The sequence below is a fragment of the Carassius gibelio genome, chromosome A15 (genome assembly GCF_023724105.1).
Source record: "Carassius gibelio isolate Cgi1373 ecotype wild population from Czech Republic chromosome A15, carGib1.2-hapl.c, whole genome shotgun sequence".
NCBI lineage: Eukaryota > Metazoa > Chordata > Actinopteri > Cypriniformes > Cyprinidae > Carassius > Carassius gibelio.
In genome coordinates this window covers 401824-424333 of record NC_068385.1, presented here as the reverse complement: position 1 = coordinate 424333, position 22510 = coordinate 401824, and the positions used below count along the sequence as shown (strand labels likewise).

The following is a 22510-nucleotide window of genomic DNA, read 5'->3' as shown; positions in this document are numbered from 1 at the left end:
CAATTACAAGCTGCAAACAAGATATGAAAAAAATGAATAATATTATATATGTAAGTTTGGACCAGGTTGTTTCACAAATTGTCAGAGCAACTGAGAAGATAAGTGTGTTGAGATGTCTGCGAAGTACTCTAAAGCAGGCACCAAATATATTTTAAAGGTCTGCGTGGTCATGTACTTTGAAGGTCGGTGTGTGCGCGAGTCTTGTTAAGACTTAAGTGCCACTTGTGACAGCACCTTTCCAGGACTGAGGAAACAATTACTAATAAGACAAACAGCAAAAGCAAAAGACAGCGAGAAAGACAAGGGCGAAAGTCGTAAATCATTCACTATTTAAGCGAGTGCGTGTATGCGCTGTTGCTGTGTATGATTACGTACTGAACTATGTTTGTTTTGGATCATGAGCGGGTCATAGAGGCTGACCCCTGACAGGACAGTTAGTGCAGGAAAAGAGAAGAGGAAAAAGATGAGATCTTGAAAGGTGAGATGGCACTCGGCTAATCATCTGCATCTCTCCGCCGCAACCCCCTCTTTTTCATTTCCACCCTTTCCCTTTCTCTGACTTCTGTTCACATGGCCTCTACATAGTTAGCCGGCAGCATCCCCTGCTGACCGGTGCGCTCCACTCTTCCGTACATCCACCCTTCATCGATCTGCTGCACATCCAGGATCATGTCGCCATCCATGAACGACACCTCGTCCTCATCAGCTGCGGTGTAGTCATACACCGCTCGGTAGCGCTTCTGCAACGCAAACAGAGGACAGTAAGGACTTGAAAAGAAGGAGTGTAAAGGACAGTGCGTGTAAGAGAGTTCATTACTCCAGAGCTGGGAGGAGGGGCGGCAGCGGCCTGACGCACAGGGGCAGGCGCAGGCGCAGGTGCAGGTGCAGGCTCAGGCTCATAGTGATAGTTCTGAGATGCTGCCGGGGGTTGATATGCTATGAGAGAAAAATGGGTTTATTTTGTGGGAAATTGAGATTTTAATAATGATCATCCGGAAGCACAGACAAGTATGGAGTTGTACCTGGAGTTGTGTTTTGTTGAGGTGAGTGTGGGTACTGAGGCGGGCCTTCCCCTCCCATTCGGGTCTTCTCAAATTCCTCATGGTACTTAATCTAGAACACACAGACAGTGTGTCAGAACAGACATGCATGAGTATACATGCAAACATTAACATTTAGTTTTCTGTGATGTACTTAATGTTGTGAAATCTGTGAGATGTGTCACCAAAGTGAGTGATTATTTAGCTGGATGACTGGAAATTGTGAGAAATATTTGTTATTAAAAGCAGATGTCTTGGAGCTGTTAGACAGGTTGAAAATGATAAACATATGACATCAATTTCAAACAAATATTTGTGCATATGAAGCATGAAGATAACAGCTGCAAAAATTCTCAGCAAAGTATTTGTTGTAAAGAAAAAGTTAAATATTTGAATTGTATTTTTTTGACACAAAATTATAACATTTTATAATGTAAAAAAAAAAAAAATTTAATTAACATTTTCTTAATGGATTATAATGTGTAATGTAGCCAATAATGTTGGCAGGACAAAAAAAAAATTCCAATCAGGCCATCAGAAAAACCCTGATTATAGGACAATTACAAGCACAAATAAATGTAGTATAAATGTAGAATTTTTCCCCCCAAAGGTGACTGTGCAAATTGAGTCTGTAAGAATTTATGTTTTTCAATCTTATACTCAACAAAGCTGCATTTATTTGATTAATAACACACAGTAAAAAAAAAAGTCCAAAATGTATTCCAAATTAAAATACCAGTTTTCTATTTTAATATATTCTAAAATGTAATTTATTCCTGTGATGCAAAGCTGAATTTTCAGCAGTCAATACTCCAGTCTTTAAATTCTGACACAAACCTTTTAAGAGTAGTGTATGATGTACTAAAATCAATCATAGAGCACAATGAAGACAACCACACTGCTGTCCATTTTACAGACACACCCTCAAACTGAATGAATGGCTTCCACAGCAGTGGGCTCTGTGTGCAAGCACTTCAGACAAAATTAACTATAGGAAATTGTGGTGAGGAACAAAAAAAACAGAGTGCATGAGAAATACTGATGCAGTCCTATCTCATCATTAAACCACTCAGAAAACAGTTCATTTTGTAAAGTGGTGGTTTCAGCAAGATGTTTTAATTTAATTAAACTTCATTCTGAGCCAGGGTGACAATTCATAGTAATTCCTGCACCATCCCCAAGGTGTCTCCTTAGCCAGAAAATGGATTGCTATCTTGCTTTCAAACCCACAGGAAATGACATTGCAAAAAGGAAGTTAGGTGACAAATGTAACCAGGCAACCAGCAAAGACACTTCAGCGAAAAGGTGTGGTGTGAAAGAAGAAGAGGAAGGATGGGACTAAATGCTCCATCAAGGTCAAATAATTATTACTTCTTGTTGACAATTAATTCATAAACAAATATAGGACATTAAGATAAACTGTTTGTTGGAGAGTAATAGACAGAGGTTGAGAAGCACAAGACAAAAAGCTAATTTAACAGCTAAAAAAAAAAAAGATTATACGAGGCACGAAAAGTGAGTAATATGTGAAAAGAGAGAAATCCACCGGTATTGGACCTACGTTGCTGATTTGGTCTTGTGTTTTCTTGATTCTCTGCAGCTCCGGTGTGTCGGCCACAGCGCTGAAGCCCTTTCCTTTGTTCTTCTCAAATTCCTCCTTGTAGAGCACCTGCAACAAAAACACAGACATTAGCAAATATCCAAGTTACTATAACGGTTCATTTCACGTGTAACAGGTCCACAAGAATACTTCCCGCCTTTAAATTACATCAACATACATGTAGCTTAGTTAATGGATAATCCTAAAAACAACATTTGGCATTTTCCACATTCCACAGGGTAAGTAGGCCTTCAAACATGAATGGTCAGTTAAAGCAGGTGCATACCATTGAAATGGTTTTCATTTTGAACCTCAGAAGATCAAACTTAATATTACGAACCATTTCATTTCCTGCTTATTTTATTTTGAATTTGTAATTAGCTAGCAATAAATTAACAGTAAATAATATATTTAAAAAAAAAACAATCATAAAATAAAATAAGTAATGTTACAAACAAGGGTTGCAAACATGTAAAAGGGCAGTCATGGCCTAATGGTAGATAGTTAGGCTTGTAACCAAATGTTTGAGGGTTCGAGTCTCAGGTCCAGCAGGAATTGTAGGTGGGGGGAGTGAATGTCCAGCGCTCTCATGAGTGAGGTGAGACCCTTGAACAAGGCACCGAACCCCCAGCTGCTCCCCGGGCGCTGCAGCATTGGCTGCTCACTGCTTCAGTTGTGTTCACAGTGTGTGTGTGTGTTTTTCACTAATTCACTGCTGTGTTTGCACTTGGATGGGTGAAATCCAGAGAACTGATTCTGAGTATGGATCACTATACTTGGCCACAAGTCACCTTTCCTTTCCTTTCCAAACTAGTCTCAATGAAGCTGTTGCACAGTAAAGGCTACTTTGGGAACAAAGATCGGTTGATAGCTACTGATAAACTTGTATTTCCCATAAATTTAATTATTAGTTTGTTCCTTTTTCCTGACAGTAATAGAGAGATAGCAATAATGGTTTATCTTTACTAATGCAGTCAATACAACATTTGTAAAAATGGAGAAAATGTAATCAAATGTCATGATGTTTGGATTATATTTGTTGCATAGATAACAGTTTATCTAATATATATAATAGTTCTCAAGGGGTTTGTGGATTTGGATTTCTATTTTCTATGTGTTCTATATGTTTGTGATGACATCAGATGAATGCAAATGCACCAGGGTTTGAAAGAATCAAGTGGGTAGTATGAAACCAGACCAATGCTGCAGGGCACTGCAAGGTGCGACAGGAACAATCGTACTCAGACTCAGACCACATCAAACATGCTCAGTGTGAAGGGGGGGGGGGGGGTGCAGGTGGACTTCTGGCCTGGGAGATGATCATAACTTGATTTATGCATTGTTTTAGTATTATTTCACGCTGAGGAGTGCACTGACTAATGCCACAGAAACATGATTCGAGTGATGAGAGAGTATGCGAATGCTGGCGTGTTATACCTGGCTCTGCATCTTGCTTTGCTGTTTCAGGCGCAGGTTCTCCGGAGTGTCTGCAACACTGGTGAATGACGTCTTCGGATAGTGTCTGAAATACACACACAGAACCATTTCAGTGAATATCAGCATTTTTGCAAACATCTTCAGTATTTTTTTATTGTTATGATTATTGCTGGTCTCCAAATGTTAAGCAAAACCTTTAATAGAAACTATTAAGGTTAATTTTATTTTTATAATGGTCAAGTCAAGGACTTCTCAAGGCTACTGGGATGCTTTAACCGTGATGCTGCTAAAGACAAAGATCATGAATAAGTGACTGAAGGTGAATGGCTGAATTTGCTTATAGCTGATTTGTACGGGGATAGTGCAGAGACAAGAGCGTAATTTAAGCTTTGTGTAAACAAGGCAGTTTATTTGTTCTATTTTCACAGACCAACGCAACACAAAATTAGCATGACAGTGACAAACCCAACCACAATCATCCGACGCAACACACAATTAGAGAGCCAGAAATAACAGAACTGTAGAACACAGAATACAAATTACTATTACAACATTAACTGATATATTTGGCAATAAAGTCGTAATAATTTTTAAATACAGTCTTAATCATTTAATTATAGTTTATTAATCATGTAACCATATAACAACATACAGCGTGCCACAAGCAGATAACCAGGCTGATTCAGAATGGAGATGAATCATATTAACAACCAAGCCCATCAAAACCTAGTCTGTTCCTGGTTACCAAAGGTAAACTTAGTGCTTAGTAAACCTCTGTATAATACACAGACACAGTGTTGCTGCTGACAACCACCACATGATACAACACACGCTCTGTAAACCAGTCTAAATAAATACAGACGGATCAAGCACCAAGTCAAAAAGCTACACTAAAGACTTCAAATATACTTTTAGTTGTAGTAATTTTAGTACTTCAACTAAACATTATTTTATTGCAGTTAGTTGCTGGGACAACATTTCTAGTTTTCAAGGACATTTTTTTCATATAATATTTAGTTTTATTTCAGTTTTATTTCATATAACAAAAAAAGATTGAAATAAAAATAATAACACTGATGGGCTGATGGTCCAGTTGTCTTGTTGGGCCAGTGCTGCGTTGTCTTTACATTTATTGATCATGTGTTTCATGTTGTAAATAACCACAAATTTTGGTTTGGCGTGATGTGTTATACACTACTGCTACAATTTCTACTGATTACAAATGATCAATGTAAAGCTATCTATCTAGCTAACATGGGTCGAATTTGATAGGGTTACAATTCAGCTCTGTAACTTATTTAATAGCCACTCAAATGAAGTATTATTGATTACTGCATAACATCCTAATTAAATAAAGTGTTAGGACTGTCAGTTTGCCCACTGTCATGTTTTTAGACACCGTGACGACAACAAAACAATACTTTTACACTACTTGTGATGGGCTAAAAGATGGAGAAAAAATAAACTGTCCAGGAAAGTACAAATATAAACTCCTGACTGCACCAGCCGTGAAAAATGTACTGTTGAGTGATGAGATCTGCTAATTACCATTTTAAGCCAATACTATCAGTATAGATGATCCTTGTAATAAGGACAGAGTAGTAAACAGTGAAAGAAGCACATCTACACAGAGCAACGGAAATAAATAATTTGCTAAATAAAGACTAAATCCCTGGTGAATTACAGAAATATGTGAGAATGGGAAACAAGGACCTTGAGATACATCAGTTCTCACAGAAAGGAAGTGTTTGCATATTTTGTATGTCAGCTGGTCTTCATGACTTCCTGGATGTACTCTAGATATGTTAAAGCAGCATGCCAGGCCTGGCGGTCTGCATTACCACTGCAACTTGAAGTATGAATAGTAACCTTCTAAAAACAGGAATGCTATAACTGAGGTATCCGACTCACAAGACGTTTAGTGATCAGAAGTTCATTCCAGAGAAGTGAACTCATTTCTGTATGCATGTATGGGTCATTGTTGCGAAAATAGGAATTTCCCTCCACTAATGAATGCACAAGTCAACTACTGTGTCCGCGGATGTGACCTTTCCATGATCAACTAACACTTACTGAGACAAATGACAATCCGAAACAATTAAATACAGCGTTATGGCCTGGTTTCACAGACAGGGCTAGGGTTAAGCCAGGATTAGGCCATAGTTCAATTAGGACATTTAAGTATCTTTTATAAACATGCCTTAGAAAATAACATTGTGTGCATCTGGAGACAGTGGCACATAATTTAAGAGAAGTTTCTTTTAGATAAAAAAGCCCAGACATGCATTTTAGTCTAGGACTTGGCTTAAGCCTTGTCTGTTTCCTTCCTTAATGCATCTGTCTATTTTGAAAGTTTAAAACGTCATTTAAAAGAGTAATGTGTCTGATTTTGTATCTTCAAAATGTACTAACTTCCTTTTCTTCTGAGCCACTCTTTTTCCGGTATCTTAATTTAACCCAAGCAAGCTACTGGAGACTGTTAGCCAGTTGTCAAACAGACATTGTTTTAGAAACCTTGCATTGTATCTGGTTCCATTTTAATATTTAACCCAATTTTCACTCTTCAGTTAATTCTTAATATACCAACATCTGTGTATATGTTTGTTCTTGTTAAATATCTTGGTTTACTAAAATAGGGCTGCAAATGGCATTGACGGTTTGCCACTGAACGAAAATAGTTCCGTGGATAATCTCCAAAATTGCGCTAGGGTGACATGAAGGAGACAAAGTGTTGAATAAAGTTGTTTATCAAAATGTTTTCTTGATTTTTCAAATAAAGCCAGGGTAACACTCATTTTACATACAACACAGTGAAAATGACATGAATATGACAGTGGGTAAATGCATAAAGCGCAGCATAATTTTAAATGATGAGTTTAAAGCATGCAATTCACATGGATCGACCATCACACAGATAAAAATGTACACTTCACAAGATCTCACAGCTGGATTTGACTAAGTATGCAAATTTTGTTAAATTAAATGTTCATTAGTCATAAAAAGATTTGTTTAAATGATATAAATGCGTATTTGCTTAAGGCTGATGGCAAACAAGAAAAATGTTATAATGTTTGCCTTTCTATTACTTAAAATATAAAAGCAATCTTTACAATAGTTTTTGTACATATTAATTCCTTTTATTAACTGTTCTATCTGATTATTAGACAGACTTCTATCCATATTAGACAGAACTGTTAGCGATGACAGCGAACAAGATAGAGAATGTGAGCTGTGTGCGCTCAGGTGATGCCTTTCTCAGTGCAGTCAAAATAAAAGTCTGGTGATATGCTGATATTTAAAAAATGCCAAATATCAGCCGATATTTCAGCCTTGGCAACATATCAGTCGATCAATAGTCAGAATGCATCAAAAATATCTTAATTTGTGTTCCAACAATGAACCAAGGTCTTATGGAATGACCTGATGGTAAGTAATTAATGAGAGAATTATCATTTTTGGGTGAATTAACCCTTTAAACAGATCAGTAACAGTGAACCATAATGAAATTAATTTGTTTCATGGCAACTTTAGGAATATGTAGCAAAAAAAAAACATTGACACAATGAAAGCAGACATATGATATGCACAAAACTCACAGAGAGCAGAGATACTTACGCATTACAGTATGGTCTCTTCTCAAAGCCTTTGTAGTTCTTCATGTTTAGAGTCATCTTACAGACTTCACAGCTAAAGCATCCTTTATGCCAGTACTGAAAGAGAGGGACACAGAGGAATGAGGGATTAAAGCTTTAAAATGGGCTTGTATTGGGAGGTGTATGCAAAAGAAATGGGGAAACTGTCTGCAGTGGACTTGGGAAAGATAAAGCTAGATAAATTTGGATGTCAAATAACATGAATTCCTTCAGATCCCTTAAGCCGCATTTCCACCGCTGGAACGTTACCCAGGACCTAGGGACTTTGGGCTGGTACCCGGTGTGTTTCCACCGCAGGAACCAGGATCTAAAAAAAGTTCAGTGTAAATATAAATTATTTATAAAGACAGCGCCTATTTAAAAATATTTCAGAGACGATATTATTTCTTTTTGGAGAAATCTAACAGGTAATTTTTGGTCTTTACTGAATTGATCTATATGTTAAAATTAATATAAAAACATGCAATTGATATCATATTTGGTCTTATTGTAAATATACAATGAGGAATATCAAGTACGCTGCTGTTTGCAGAATCACTGGATTTGCACCGTCCCATCGGCGAGAGTTCACACTCCCGAGTCGAACTTGCAAAGTCCGTACTACCGAGGATGCAAGTCTGAAATTTGCATTATTTGTATTGAGAAATGCATGCGGACCCACGCCACCAGACTATTTGACTAATCTTCTTGGTAATTTAGACCGCAGTGGAAACGCAGTAAGCAACAGGTCCCCGGGGAAAACGGTTACTGGGGAAAAAAGTTCCTGGTACAATTGTTCTGGATATTTCTGTGTAAGCGCGGCATTAGTGTTACCAATTCAGTCACTATGGTCGTTACACCATCTATGCAAGTCACTCTGAGAATTAAATGCAAAAAACAATGGAGTGCTTGTTCTTTGAAAGCATTTGGAAAGTAGTAGAGGAACCAGCACCACGTGTGACACAAAAGAAACCCAACTTGAGGTCACATCCATTTGAAGTAAAGACATGGTTTTGTTTTCTGTGTGAAAGCATCAATTTTAAAGACTTTCTGGCACAGACATTTTATATACACTCATCTGGTTCACACTGGTTATCAAGTGGTTACTAAATGAGTTACATCACCATTTTCTCAGCTTCTAGCAACATAAGGAAAAAACAGAAAGAATTATCCATAATCAAACAAAAAATGACGAGAAATAATAGCTAAATACTCAAGTATTTAGCTGTGATTTATGGCAGACTTTGATTACAAGCATCCTTAGTTAATGTTGACATCGGGAGTTTTTCAGTGATAAGAGACCACACACACACACACACTCACACACAGAAAACGGACTGGGGGGACTGACCTGACCCGCTACCCTACATTCCATCTATGCAGCCAGTCAAGCGTGCTAACTGCAATGCGTATAATTTAGATGGTATTTTTGTCTTTCTAAATCCAACACTTTCTTACCAGTCAGCTGAAATGTAGTAGCTGATTACATGTGCATGTGAGCAACAAAATCATGCATCTGTTCTGCACTACCAGGGAGAGGAAGCTGCTAGCAAACACTTGAGCAGATTCCGTTCAGAACCATAAATATACCTAAAACAAAAAAAACCAAACACTTACCTCACAATGCTTTTAAGGTATTTATTCTGTTGCCAAGGGGTTAGAAAAGAAGAAATAATAAGAAAACAGAAAAGAAGAAACACAAGAGGGAGGATCTGTAGAGAGGTACAAAAGATTCCTTGTGCATTACAATGGAATCATTATTGTAGACTATATATTAAAAATAGCTTACAATAGTTTAGTGCACAGTATTTTACTAATGGATAAATATAAAGCATTATGAAATGATCTCATCCATCTTACGCTCACTGAGGCTGCATTTATTCAAAAACATTGTAAATCAATAAAACTGTGAAATGTTATTACAATTTAAAATAACTGTTTTCTAGTTTAATATATTTTAACATGTAATTTATTCCTGTGATGACCATTACTCCAGTCTTCAGGGTCACATGATCTTTCAGAAATCAATCGAACATGCTTATGTGCTGCTCAAGAAACTTTTCTTATTAGTATTAATGCTGACAACAATTAGGCTGCTTAATAACTTTTTGGAAATTGTGATAAAAGACAAATTCAGGACTAATCGATGAACAAAGTTCAAAATAACAGTTTTTAATTAAAATATTTTGTAACATTATAAATATCTTTACTGCCATGTTTGATAAATTTAACACCCCCTAAAGCTGAAAAAAAAAAGTATTTGTTCCTAAGCGAACGAGCGAATGAAAAAAAAAAACATAGTTATTATTTTACAGTGATTAGTCAAGCTTGACAGTCACTATCCACTGCTATTGTCTGGAAAATGGCTGGCTGGACATTTTACTAAACTTCTCTTTCTGTGTGCCACGCCAAAAAAAAAAAAAAAATAATAATAATTCCAATGCTTTTGGAACAATATGAGAAAGAGTAAATATTATTTTTGCCACTGAGTACTAGCCCTAGACCACCTCTCCTGGGTGCGGTTCTTCAGAGGTGTTCTCCAGAGTGACAGCTGATGCTGAAGCACAATGACAAGCGATGGCTGGCCTCTCTTCAAGCCGAGGAAAGCGTCGACATGCCTCAACAAAACAACAGTAAGAAGCAACTTATTCGAAGCCTTTCCTCCAGGCAATGAATGGGAACCAACTTGTGTGTGTGTGTGGGGTCAGTGCTGTTTTTGACAACATTTGTGGGAGATGTGCCACCAAACGCCCCCCACGTTTACTTGCACATAAACTGCACGTCTCATGAACGCACTTTAGGTCTGTATGGTCACTCCTCAAGCTGCCTCGTTCAAGGCCAATCGATTAATGCGCTTTTAACGTCAATTACAGGCGCCCCAGTTTCTCAAATTCTTGCGCTGCATGAAAATAGAAGACGACGACCCCACCCTTTGGAGCATCTAAAGCAATTCAAAAACTCAAGATTTCGCCACACTCAAAACGAGAGCGATAAGGATATGGGTTAAGAGGGGGTTGGGTCTGAATATAAAAGATTTCACAAGCGTGTCGAGCACCAAACACTTCCTCTGACCAATTGGTAAACATGTTGTATAGATGTGCACATCGAGTAAATGCAAGGCCCGACTAGAATTTCGTGAATGCATGCAACATTTTCCCTTAAATCGCATGTTTTTATATTTATATATATATACAGGCCTCGTTATACACCCGCAAAGTTGCACATCTGCAAACCTGGCTGGATAACAAAAACGAGATCGTGCACCACCAAACCGGTTACTGTAAGGGTGCAATATTCGCGCCAAGAAATGTTAGCTTTTGACACGACTTCGGCTGTTTTGGGGTTTTCTCGGGTCCGTCCATGTCGCCCTAAGGACAGACTGACACGTCATAAACAAACCACCTCCTCCTCGCGACCGAGCAGCCGTTGGTTTGAAAAATAACGACTCCGCCGCACATTTCTGTCGATATCACACGATATTCACACTGAGAAAACTGAACAAACGATAGACAACTTGTAGCGTGAAGTGAAGTTAGCACAATCAAAGGCTTTCCATTACTAGCTCGTTCGCTGACACATTTCCGCTATGCCCACATTCCTGATAGCGTTAATCACCACATCGGAAATGGTCTCTTTGAAACACAAATTTTTTTTAATCTATATTATACACAGCCTAAACCATGTATAACGTTACCCCATTCTCTTAGTCATAGGTGTAAGGTGTGCTAGCGTATGCTAAGTTTCGCTTAGCCTTACCTTGTCAAGGCAATTCACTTTTTCCGTGGGATACACCACTCGGTCACATCTGCTACACAGTGGATTCATCTCGAAATAATTGTACGGCTTCGGAATGAGATGAGGAAACGATCCGCGGAGCACAATAGGGTTGATAACACTTGAGGTGTGGATCACTAGCCGTTAATAAGACCAGCTCGCGCCGCTGGCTGTCAGCGAACGAATCAGACACGGAAGGCGCGCTCACGGCACTGCCGCTGTATCCTGCTGCGCGCCCCCGTGCTGAGGTAAGCAAGGGCCCTCGGCGGAAGCCTTTCTTTCACTCTCGAATAGTTCTCGAATTCTTTATCATTTGAAGTGAAAGAGACGTCTTCCTCATGAGTTCAATGGCTATAGACGATCTTAAATTGCGTTTATTTTCAGTTTGCTTTAAACCCAAAATCAAAAACCGATAATTACAGATAGACATATTGGGAGTGTACCTGCCCTCACAATGCCTATTCATTCAAACTATCACCTTTTAGAATAAACACTGATAACAGTTTTAAAGTGAGGTGCATTCAACATATTCAAACTTAGAATAATACTAAAACGACTGAGCACTTTTAACCTAGTGGCGTCTTTGCTGCACTTTATGTAAATCAGTTTTCACACAAGCCGTTCACATTCTATCCAAAGCAAAGAAACACCATTGAGTTTCGAATCGGATGCGCCAAAAATACTTCAGCGTAACGTTTTCAGTTTTGTAGCCCTTTGTTCGAGCGACACCTGGTGGCTAAATGTGCGACTAACGTTACAAACATTTCAGCGAAAATAGGCCCACATGAGCGTTTCATTTCATCCTATTGACATCTGTTTTGTTTTTGTTATAATCAAGATTCAGTAAATTGTATAGCTCAATGTTAAGTAAACGTATTGCTCCGATGTCTGCAAAGCTAATTAGCTTCACTATAACACATGCATATTTTCATTTGTATATTCCTGTTGTAGTGGAGGCTGGGGCTAGCTGTCACACAGGGAAGTTGTCACAATATGTTTATTGTCTGTTAGACAAACTTGTGTTGTCTCCAAACTATAATTTAAATTGCACTATATTTTTGTTATAGCTGTTGGCTAAACACGTGAACTCAATAACACCATGCTGACATACATTCATTGATAAACATGTCAACTGTGTACGGATATTTATTTCTGGACATGGGTGTTTCATAAATGTCACAATTTTATAGTTGCCATAAGATTTAAATGTTCTAAATTTATAAAGGTTATTAAAAAAACATTTAGTGACCAATGCTGATATATTCTGTAGGATAATGTATGACAACCAGCCCCAGACCCTCTGCTTGAAAAAAATAGTTTGCTGCTTTAATATTTGTCAATTATTTTTCCATGTTTCTATGATATACTGAAAAACAATGATAAGCATATCATATCATACGTTTTAAAGGCTTTTATTGGCAAAAAAAAACATTATTTACAGTGTTGACCATGGTTCTTCATAACCTCTGCAGTTCACTCTGGCATGCTGGATATTAGCTTGTGGGCCAAATCCTGACTGATGGAGATCCATTCATGCCTTTTTACTCCTCAGAGTTAATCACAATTTGTGGGCTTCTGCTTGTCCACTCGCCTTTTGAGGACTGACCACAGGTTCTCTATGGGATTGAGATCTGGGGAGTTGCCTGGCCACAGAAACGATTTCAGTGTATTGATCTTCAAGCCACTTCTTTATCACTCTCACTTTGGTAATGGGACTCCATCATGCTGGAAAACGCATGGATCACCAAACTGCTCATGGATCGATGGAAGAAGTCACTCTTTCAGGAAGTTTTGATACCATTCTTTATTCATGGCAGTGTTTTTGGGCAGAATTATGAGAGAGCCCACTCAACAACCCCACACATGGATGATCTCAGGATATTTCACTGTTGGCACAACCCAGAACTCATGGCAGTATTAACTTTTTCTTCTCCCAACAATTGATCCAATTATTTATTTTTATTTTTTTGTCCAGATGTCCCAAACAGTCAGAAGGGAGCTTCAGAGAAAATAACTTTGCAACAGTCTTCTGCAGTACAATCCTTGTACTTTTTTGCAGAATTTCAGTCTGTCCTTGATGTTTTTCTTAGAGAGAAGATGCTTTTTTGCTGTCTTTCTTGATATCAGGCTGTTGTCCAAATGTTTTGGCCTCACTGTGTGTCTCACACAAACCTGCTGCCAAGGTTTTACACTGCTCTGCACTGCTGGAGACACGATTCTGTAGCTGACTCCTCAGGAGGAGACGGTCCTGGTGCTCGCTGGACACTCTGGGATGTCCTGAAGACTTCACTGCAGTCGAACCTCTCTCCTTGAAGCTCTTGACAATCCGGTAAATGCATCTTTAAGGTGCAATATTCTTTGTAGCAATTTCCTTGCATGTGAGGCCATTTTGATGCAAAGCAATGATGGCTGAACCTGCACGTGTTTATTTGGAGGTAACCATTGCTAACAAGTTTTTCCTCCGTCCTTTTATAGCAATCATTCTGCTCTTACAATCTAATTAGTCTTATAGTGACTAACATGACTATTACTCATTCACACTTTCACATGTGCTGCTGATATGATTAGAAAATTAATTTTAGCTACTCTGTCATGATCCAAAAACAGTGATTTTTAAAAGTTAATATTTTGGCCAATTAAGCTTTTAGCAATTATTTACAATGCATCTGTTCACTTTACACAATAATCTAGAAAAAATGTGAATGAACACCACAACAGTTTAAGCAACGAACTTTGCAACGCACAACATTTATGTCATTGCCGAAACTTTGGTCATTATTGTATTTTACAAAACAAATACTCACACTTGTAGACACGCCCATTATATACACATCTCACATGAGTAACCTGAGAAAACATCACCTGTGGCTCAAATTAGCAGGTGGGGGTATAGCTCAGTGGTAGAGCATTTGACTGCAGATCAAGAGGTCCCCGGTTCAAATCCGGGTGCCCCCTGTTTTTTCCAGACCAGGTAAATATGAACTATGAACCCCTCTAGTAGTGGGTTTTCCAAGAAAGTTTGGTGATAACATAGGCCGGACGTGTGTCACCTGCAATGACTATCACCTTGCAATAATAAAGACAGACACCTGATTACAATACAAACTGATCTGTAGTTAATTCATGGCTATATGAAGCTGTTAATCCCTTTCCCGCTCGCGCCCTCTGTCTCTCTCACTTAGATTTTACGTAAAGATTTTTGAAACTCTTAACTGTTGCTTGTTTAGGCCAACAAGTACAACAGTAAGATTACAATGAAAGTATATGAAGGTTTGCACAGGATAAACTGACTTATAAAAAGGATAACTGAGCAAACTCACTGAGGTACATGCAGTTATTAAAATTGACGCCCAACTTAATATGATGAAAGTCTCATGAAATCAAAATATCTATTGTATTTGAAGTGGACTGCATGTAGTTGTGTACTTGGCCACTAGATGTCGCCCCAAACAAAGTGAAACACATCAGAGAACTAATCATCTGGCATCTGATGGAAGGTGTGAATAACACAAATAGACATTTTATAACATGGTCACTAATCTCTGTTTAAATCATGTTTTCTTTTCTTTAGCATGACCTATAGGTGTGACCAAACCACAGTAATCGGAATATTGCAGTCATTTGGCTATGTTCGTTATTGAGGACAGTACAGACTACAGCTCAGTAATAATCTATCTATATAGAGGTTTTTGTTTATAAATTTAAAGGCTGGAATACAGTGCACGACTTAAAATCCACATCGATTTAAAAATAGATCATAAAAGATTAGAAAACATGCACTACACACTTGTCGACGTTGTAAAAACTGGACGAGCATCATAAACGACTGAGGACCACACACCACCAAGTTGATCACACACACTCACACACTCACGTAGAAACACGCGCCTGGATGCAAAGAGACACGCGTGTGACTAACATAGAATGTAGGTGACAAACGAAACTGTTGCAAAAATAAAACCGGTTCCAAAACCTTGTTTATGGGAAGCCATTCAGGAAATATTGCGTAAATGTCAAAACTATTGGTTGACATACATTGGTTTTGTCAACTATAGGTTTAGGTACATCGGCTAGGGCTGGCTCAAGTATATATTGGCTTCCCATACGTTTGATATGATGTTTTATATATTAACAACTTAAAACTTGGAGTCATCATCACGCACTGAGATTTTCTGTTAAATCTATTAACCACCAATACATCGACTTCTCGGGAATCCGGACTGAAGTCAGGTACTGTAAATGTCTTGTATTCCAGCTTTTACGGTAACGATCTTGTAAAATGTAATCACAGAAGAATGTTTTAATGGAAGTTGGTTTCCTCATGCTTTGTGTGATTAACTCGTTCTAGCACCATCCAAATTCCTACAACTGTAAACTACATCGGAAACGCGTGATTGACAGGCCTACATCCTGATGACCCACTTCATAAATGAATTGCCATTTTCTCTCATTTTTTCAATTTTACTTTTGCTAAATTGTGACTTTAGAAATTATCGTTGGAATAAAAATAAAACTAATTATATAATTTATTTATTTTATCGCAATTTGCGCTTCCCAATAGAAATTGTCCAAGTTGATATTTAGCAAGGTGTGTCACTCACATCTGTAAGGAATAAGTATATCCTGATATTATTATTTTTTTGGTCCTTGACAAGATGTGCTACTCATGTAGTCATGTTCACAGTAGCTCATCCCAATAAAGGAGTTTATTAAAAGCATGGCATCATTAAATATCAGTAGATGATCCTGAGCCTGCAGATCTGATATTCTGAACAATGGATTGCTACGCGAATACCCCAAAGTATTTCTTCAAGCTGCACTGATAAAACTCATTCAAAGTTATATGTTATTGTATTGAATTTTTCACTCCATCATTTTAACTATCGAGTTCCTCACTGTATCAGAGGTAGCCATGAAGAGTTTCATTATTAGCTACAGTAATATTAGAATCTACATGTCTAGGCATAAAAATATTGTTCTGATCCAAATAGAATAAAATTATTATACTTATTTTCTTAGACTAATGTATACTAATAGATAAGAAAATGTATTTTGACTTTTGCACCATTCTAAAACCTAGAAAATCTATTTGAGGTCTTATAAAGATTTGAGTTTAGTACATCACCCATAAAAGGGTGCGGATTAGACCTCACCTTTGTAAGGAGTAAAAAACTAGTTATTTAGAAACCTATATTAAAATAAAATGTTGGTTACAGAATGTCCACTGACAATGACATCTTCCTTAATGCATATGCAAATCAAAATGCGCTAAACATGCCTTACAAATACATATTCAGGTCTTTCATTAGTTTTAAGTCTTAAAGTAATCATTAAGAACAAATTCATTAGCATACGGATCTACAAAAGGAGGGGACAGATTATCATCTGAAAGATAAATGCAAATTGAGCTGTAGTAAGCTTCTGCTTGATCTTTCTTGTCTTTATCTCACTTGGTCTGCACCTTTATTTTACCTACTCAACAGTTATACATATACAGCTAAATATATTTATCAAAGACAAAGGTGTGTTTTAGTAGCTTTTTTATTTGTACAAAATGTTTTTGTACAAAATTATATAAGAAAACATACTATGAACATCCAGTTTACTTAATAAAATAAAATAAAAATACTCGAACATGTTCCATTCTGCATGCACACATCTGTACAACATATACAAATCAATTCCCTTTAAATACTTCAAGTAATGCTTGTTCAATAGCTTAGCGGCTCATCGTGAATCAGTACGGGTATGTGAACCATCACCCCACCCCTTTCAGATGGATGACTGTAGACAACAACTCCACGCGAGAAGTGGAGCGGTCAGCACATCCAGAGGTCAATACAGTGGCACCGACACATCATGATCAGGTCAGATCATTTCAGAGGTCTGTAATGTAAACACATGGACCTCTAGAACGGAGTCACATCATGTACAAACACAAATGTTTACACACACACACACACACACAGAAAGAGTCTCCAGGCTTGTTCTGGTATCCAGAGTAAGTGGATGAAGTGCATTCCTCCGGGATTCAGTATTTGAAGATTACTCAGACAGAGGCACTGATAGCTGGATCAAAGTCTTAAGTGGGCCTTATCTCTCTTTCAGCAGTTTCAGAGGTTTGAGAAGGACTGTTGCTGGACTAATTCGCCACAACACGGGAGCGCATCCAATCTAGACTGGCTGGTAAACTGTAGGGGAAGAGAAAGAGGTGGTTACACACTAATTAGATAGGCTTTCACTCAGATCAGGACTTGAAAACATCTTAAACATGCAAAACACACAGATAAACATACACAGCCTAAAAACACACATACCCTTCTCCAGTGAGGGCGCAGCAGGCCTGGACATGCCAGGAGTGATCGCTGAGCGAGCCGAGAGTCAGACTCTGAGAGATCTCTGCAGCAGACATGCTGTTCTTCATGTCCTGCTTATTCGCCAAAACTAGCACGGATGCGTTCTGCAGTTCCTGTGTGGACACATGAAGAGGAGAAAGAATGAAATTTAACTTTCGACAATAAAATATAATGTTCAAAACAGTTAAGACTAGGGCTAGACTCACTTAGGCTGGCCTAACCTGACCCTAAAAGCCTGATTCAATCATTTGTTTGCCCATTTAAAATGTCCCTAGATTAAATTTTAATAACGTTAAAATATTTTCAATCAAATACATGTAGGTTAATATTGCTGGTTCTTGTTATATTGGTGAATATATATGAAAAAATAAAATAAAATAAAAGCATGTCAATTTAGTTTAAAAAAAGTAGAAAACATGCCATACTTATTATTTTTTCCCCCTATCAAATGGATATCTATGGTTTCACATGGAAAAAAATGGCTTTTTAAACCAGGGTTATATCATTGTAAACTAAAACTTTATATTATATATATATATATATATATATATATATATATATATATATATATATATATATATATATATATATATATATATAAAAATATATATATATATATATATATATATATATATATATAAAAATATATATATATAAATATATATATATATATATATATATATATATATATAAAAATATATATATATATATATATATATATATATATATATAAAAATATATATATATATATATATATATATATATATATATATATATATATATATAAATATATATATATATATATATATATATATATATATATATATATATATATATATATATATATATATATATATAGAGAGAGAGAGAGAGAGAGAGAGAGTTTTTTTTACTGATAGAAAATAAAATATAAATGTTAGATGGAAAAGCAAACCAAATGAAGATCTTTTATTAAACCCAGACCATGATACTAGACATGCAAAGAGCATGAAATACCAATCATGAAATATTCATAACAACGGTGTCATGAAGCAGGTGAATGCAAACTAACCTCATGTGCAAGCATGTGATGAAGTTCCTCTTTAGTTACAGTCAGGCGTTCTCGATCAGTGCTATCAACAACCAGGATGACAATCTGTTACAATTAGAGAGGCAAAATAGGCATTTTATAAGTCTACAACATTGACAATAATATATTGTATCTGACTTTAAACAGTGGAGAAAGACATCATTACAATTGTCACATTAGAAAGGCATGCAGGTTAATGACACACACCTCTGTATTACAATAATATGAGTTCCAGGTAGCTCTGAGACTCTCCTGACCACCAATGTCCCAGACGAGGAAGCGTGTTTTCTTTACTGCAATTTCCTCTACATTGCTGCCAATTGTGGGAGAAGTCTGCACGGCTTCTTTTGTTAAACTGGAAAGAATAATGTACATGAGGTTCAAAAGCTGAGAGGAAACACGTAACATGTAACAACAAACAGATAAACACTTACAACTGGTAGAGGATGGTGGTCTTTCCGGCATTGTCCAAACCAACAATAATGACTTTGTGTTCTAAAAAGAGAAAAAGCAGAATGTCAGTGGACACACACAAACATCTGGTTTACAGTTCCTTTTGGGGACTCTCCATAGGCGTAATGGTTTTTATACTGTACAAACTGTATTTTATCTTGCCCTACACCAACCTTACACCTCACAGGCAAAAACCCCTCATTCTGTATGATTTATAAGCTTGTTTGTTTTAGTGTGCATTCAGCTTTTAAGTCCCCACCAGGATAGAAAAACATGAACACAGTACACATACACAAACATGTTTTAATCGGACTTCGTTTAACCTGTTCTGTATGACAATGTCATCTGATAACATCAACCTGATAGACATCCCTGTAATGCATTTCTAAGAATACGGCGTTCAGTGATCGATCTCTGTTCAGGTTTAACAAAGTTCAGAAAAGTTGGGTAAATTGGTGCAGAATAAACTACAAGTAAGCAAAACTCCTGCGATCTTTGAACCTCACTGGCTTGTATTGTGCAATCTTATCTGACATGCGTACAGACAGAACAGAACATCCTAACACAGACTTGCACAAACATGTATGTCAAAGACTTGTTATTAGTGCCACTTAAATGGGCCTTTCACATATAAAAATATTCACCCTGATTAATCTTGCGTCACATTTCAAACACTATTCATATTTGATCCTGGTTCAGTAACTTAATTTAGTTTCGAAGATTCACACTGTACAGTTATTTATGTGGTATTGATCGAACTAAAAAGTACAACCAATGTGACTGTTTTGAACTCTGTATATCCATCTGTGGATGTTTTAAGTGAATGTCAAATCCTAATTCTTTTGAAACATGCAGTACAAACAGAAGTCCGATTTTCGATAGTTTAACCAGCGCGTGAAAGTTTCAGAAGACAAACAGAGCTAATGAATATTTAATGATATCGAGCGGAGGCCGTTCGTGATTGGTTAAAGACTGCTATAAACAGCTCGCGTTATTCAAATCGCTTCTGAATACCTTTGACAACACCACAGTTTCATAATCCAGGGCTAAAAGTGTCGACTGTTTTATAATTGTTAAGCTGAAATATTAAACAAGATTTCACAATGGCCATCCAGAGTTTGAAAACACATTAACCATTAAGAAGTCGTATTGTAAAAGCCATATTAGAGTAACTTAACGTTAAGGACAATGTTAACGTTACTCGGTTAATGTTAAAACAAGTAAAACCATACAGTTATTCGAACAAGCCCATTTAATATCATATTAAACGTTGAAAAAATACGTAACTTGCCAAATAAGCAGAATAATAATAATAATAAAGCACATCCTTTTGTAAATTCGCTTAAAAAGCTCACCTCTGTCTCCGAACACAGTCATCAGTTTGGCGAATAGCAGCCCCATTCCCGAAGTGGATTTAAAAGCTCGGTTTGGTCAATCGATCACACCAGGTTCTCTGATCGCTGAAGTGAAGTTGATCTGCTTCCTTTGATTATTTAAATCTGGGCTGTGAATACTTCACAGTAAACGTTACGTCAAAAAAAGGATCCAGGCGACCGACAGTGTTGCTCTGTATTGTCAAACAGTTCGTAAAGATGCCCAAACTTGTGGTCGAAACCTTAAAAGAGTATTTCCCTGAGTGTCTGTCTAATGATCCCTCCGCTGTGATACGTTAAATCAGGCCGGAATACGGGATTTTGTCGTATTTTCCGTTTCTGCCCATTTTAACGATGGTTAATGACGCAGAGGCCGTGTCACGCCTTTCAGGGTAACGTTACGTTATTCTAAACGACAAATCCTCATTGGATGCCCACGGCGATGACGTAGATCTCCGCACTGTTCCCTATGCCCGTGTTTGGAACGGGGCGGGGTGTGCTCTGGTAAGTGTGGCGTTTTATTTTCGCATTACAGGGGAATTTGAGAGGAAGTATTATCAGAAAGCAAAAGACAGCCCACGGAATTCCCTGGACTCTCACAACAGGCATAAATTGACCACAATAACAGACGAGTTTCCTTTCTGTCACGTGATCTGCTTCTGATATAAAACCAGATGTTGCCTTACATAGGTGACAAATCAATAACCTTACTTGACATTTTCTTCTCACCTCAGGGGCTTCTGAGATTCTTTATCAACCCTCATACAACCAGAAATCATTCAGAGAAAGAAAGAAAAACAACAAAAACCATAGCAATATTATCAACTGTAGTATAATGATTTGAAAAGTTATAGCTTAAAAAAAAATCTAACCATATTATCACCAGAATATAGCAAGTGATAAAACCACATTGTTTCCATAATGTCATGTGTTCTGCTGTTTCTGTTCATCTTAATGTGATCGGAGCATGATGAGTTTCCTGTTGTCTTCTTAGAATGTTTTGAGCTGAATCAGGTTTCTCACGCTCACACCTGAGGACTACTGTTTTCACAGTATGAGCCTGTGTTTTGATCACTTTGGGTAGCCGACTTAAATGTCATGGGTATGTGGAATAATGTGACACAATGTGAGAACATCTACAGGAAGAGCAGAAGCATGCATGCACAGACTGCATTCACACCATCGTACAAATGCATGAGTGTGGTTGAGCGTCATCCACACATCTGGACCACATCTGGTCTGCATCCTGCCCCCACTGGCCTCTTTTTTGAAAATTAAAATATGGTCACAGGTCACCCTAGTTTTGGGTCACCTGAAGTCTTTCTATGAGGCTGGATCCACGCTGCAGCTGGTGTATACCTCGAGATGGGATCCCAGGGTAGGAACAGAGAGACAAATAGAAAATAATTAGAATAGCTGCTGTTCATAACATTTAATTCAAAAATATGTTTGTGACTTTTATCCGATCTAACAAGGGTGGGCCTGAGATTCATTATGTGAATGCTTGGCTGAAGAGGTATGTATTCAAAGAGGGCAAGTGTGTTTGAGCTCCAAATTTTGTGTGATGTTTTTTTTTTTTTTTTTCATATACCCACTTGTGAACAGAAACTGTTTGTGGTTCAGGCAAGATGTTTCAGTGTTCAGACACAAAGGAGGAAGAAAATATTTCTCATGCATGATTACAATTTCCAGATTGTGCAGTCATATTTTGCAAGCTACGAAACAAATGAAAGGTAATAAAGAAAATGATGTCATTATTAATTCATAAGCTGTCCG

The 22510-nt window shown here is 37.4% G+C and overlaps 2 protein-coding genes and 1 non-coding gene across 3 annotated transcripts; 1 reads left to right on the top strand and 2 right to left on the bottom strand.

Annotated features, from left to right (window-relative positions):
- Positions 1 to 6: 6 nt before the first annotated feature.
- LOC128029494 (LIM and SH3 domain protein 1) lies at positions 7 to 11709 on the bottom strand. Its single transcript, XM_052617301.1, has 7 exons — positions 11466 to 11709; positions 7693 to 7787; positions 4078 to 4162; positions 2602 to 2709; positions 1023 to 1113; positions 818 to 936; positions 7 to 740 (listed from the first exon to the last, which is right to left on the bottom strand). Exons 1-7 carry the CDS (start codon positions 11532 to 11534, stop codon positions 567 to 569), a joined length of 741 nt encoding a protein of 246 aa, XP_052473261.1. The 5' UTR covers positions 11535 to 11709; the 3' UTR covers positions 7 to 566.
- Positions 11710 to 14366: 2657 nt separating this feature from the next.
- Positions 14367 to 14438, top strand: trnac-gca (transfer RNA cysteine (anticodon GCA)). Its single transcript has one exon. It is a non-coding gene; the product is annotated as a tRNA-Cys (tRNA).
- A 2568-nt stretch (positions 14439 to 17006) lies between these two features.
- LOC128029477 (ADP-ribosylation factor-like protein 5C) lies at positions 17007 to 21122 on the bottom strand. The gene is made up of 6 exons (XM_052617284.1): positions 20717 to 21122; positions 19343 to 19403; positions 19116 to 19263; positions 18891 to 18974; positions 17801 to 17952; positions 17007 to 17674 (listed from the first exon to the last, which is right to left on the bottom strand). The coding sequence occupies exons 1-6, from the start codon at positions 20760 to 20762 to the stop codon at positions 17626 to 17628; spliced, it is 540 nt and encodes a 179-aa protein (XP_052473244.1). The 5' UTR covers positions 20763 to 21122; the 3' UTR covers positions 17007 to 17625.
- Between the last annotated feature and the right edge of the window lie 1388 nt (positions 21123 to 22510).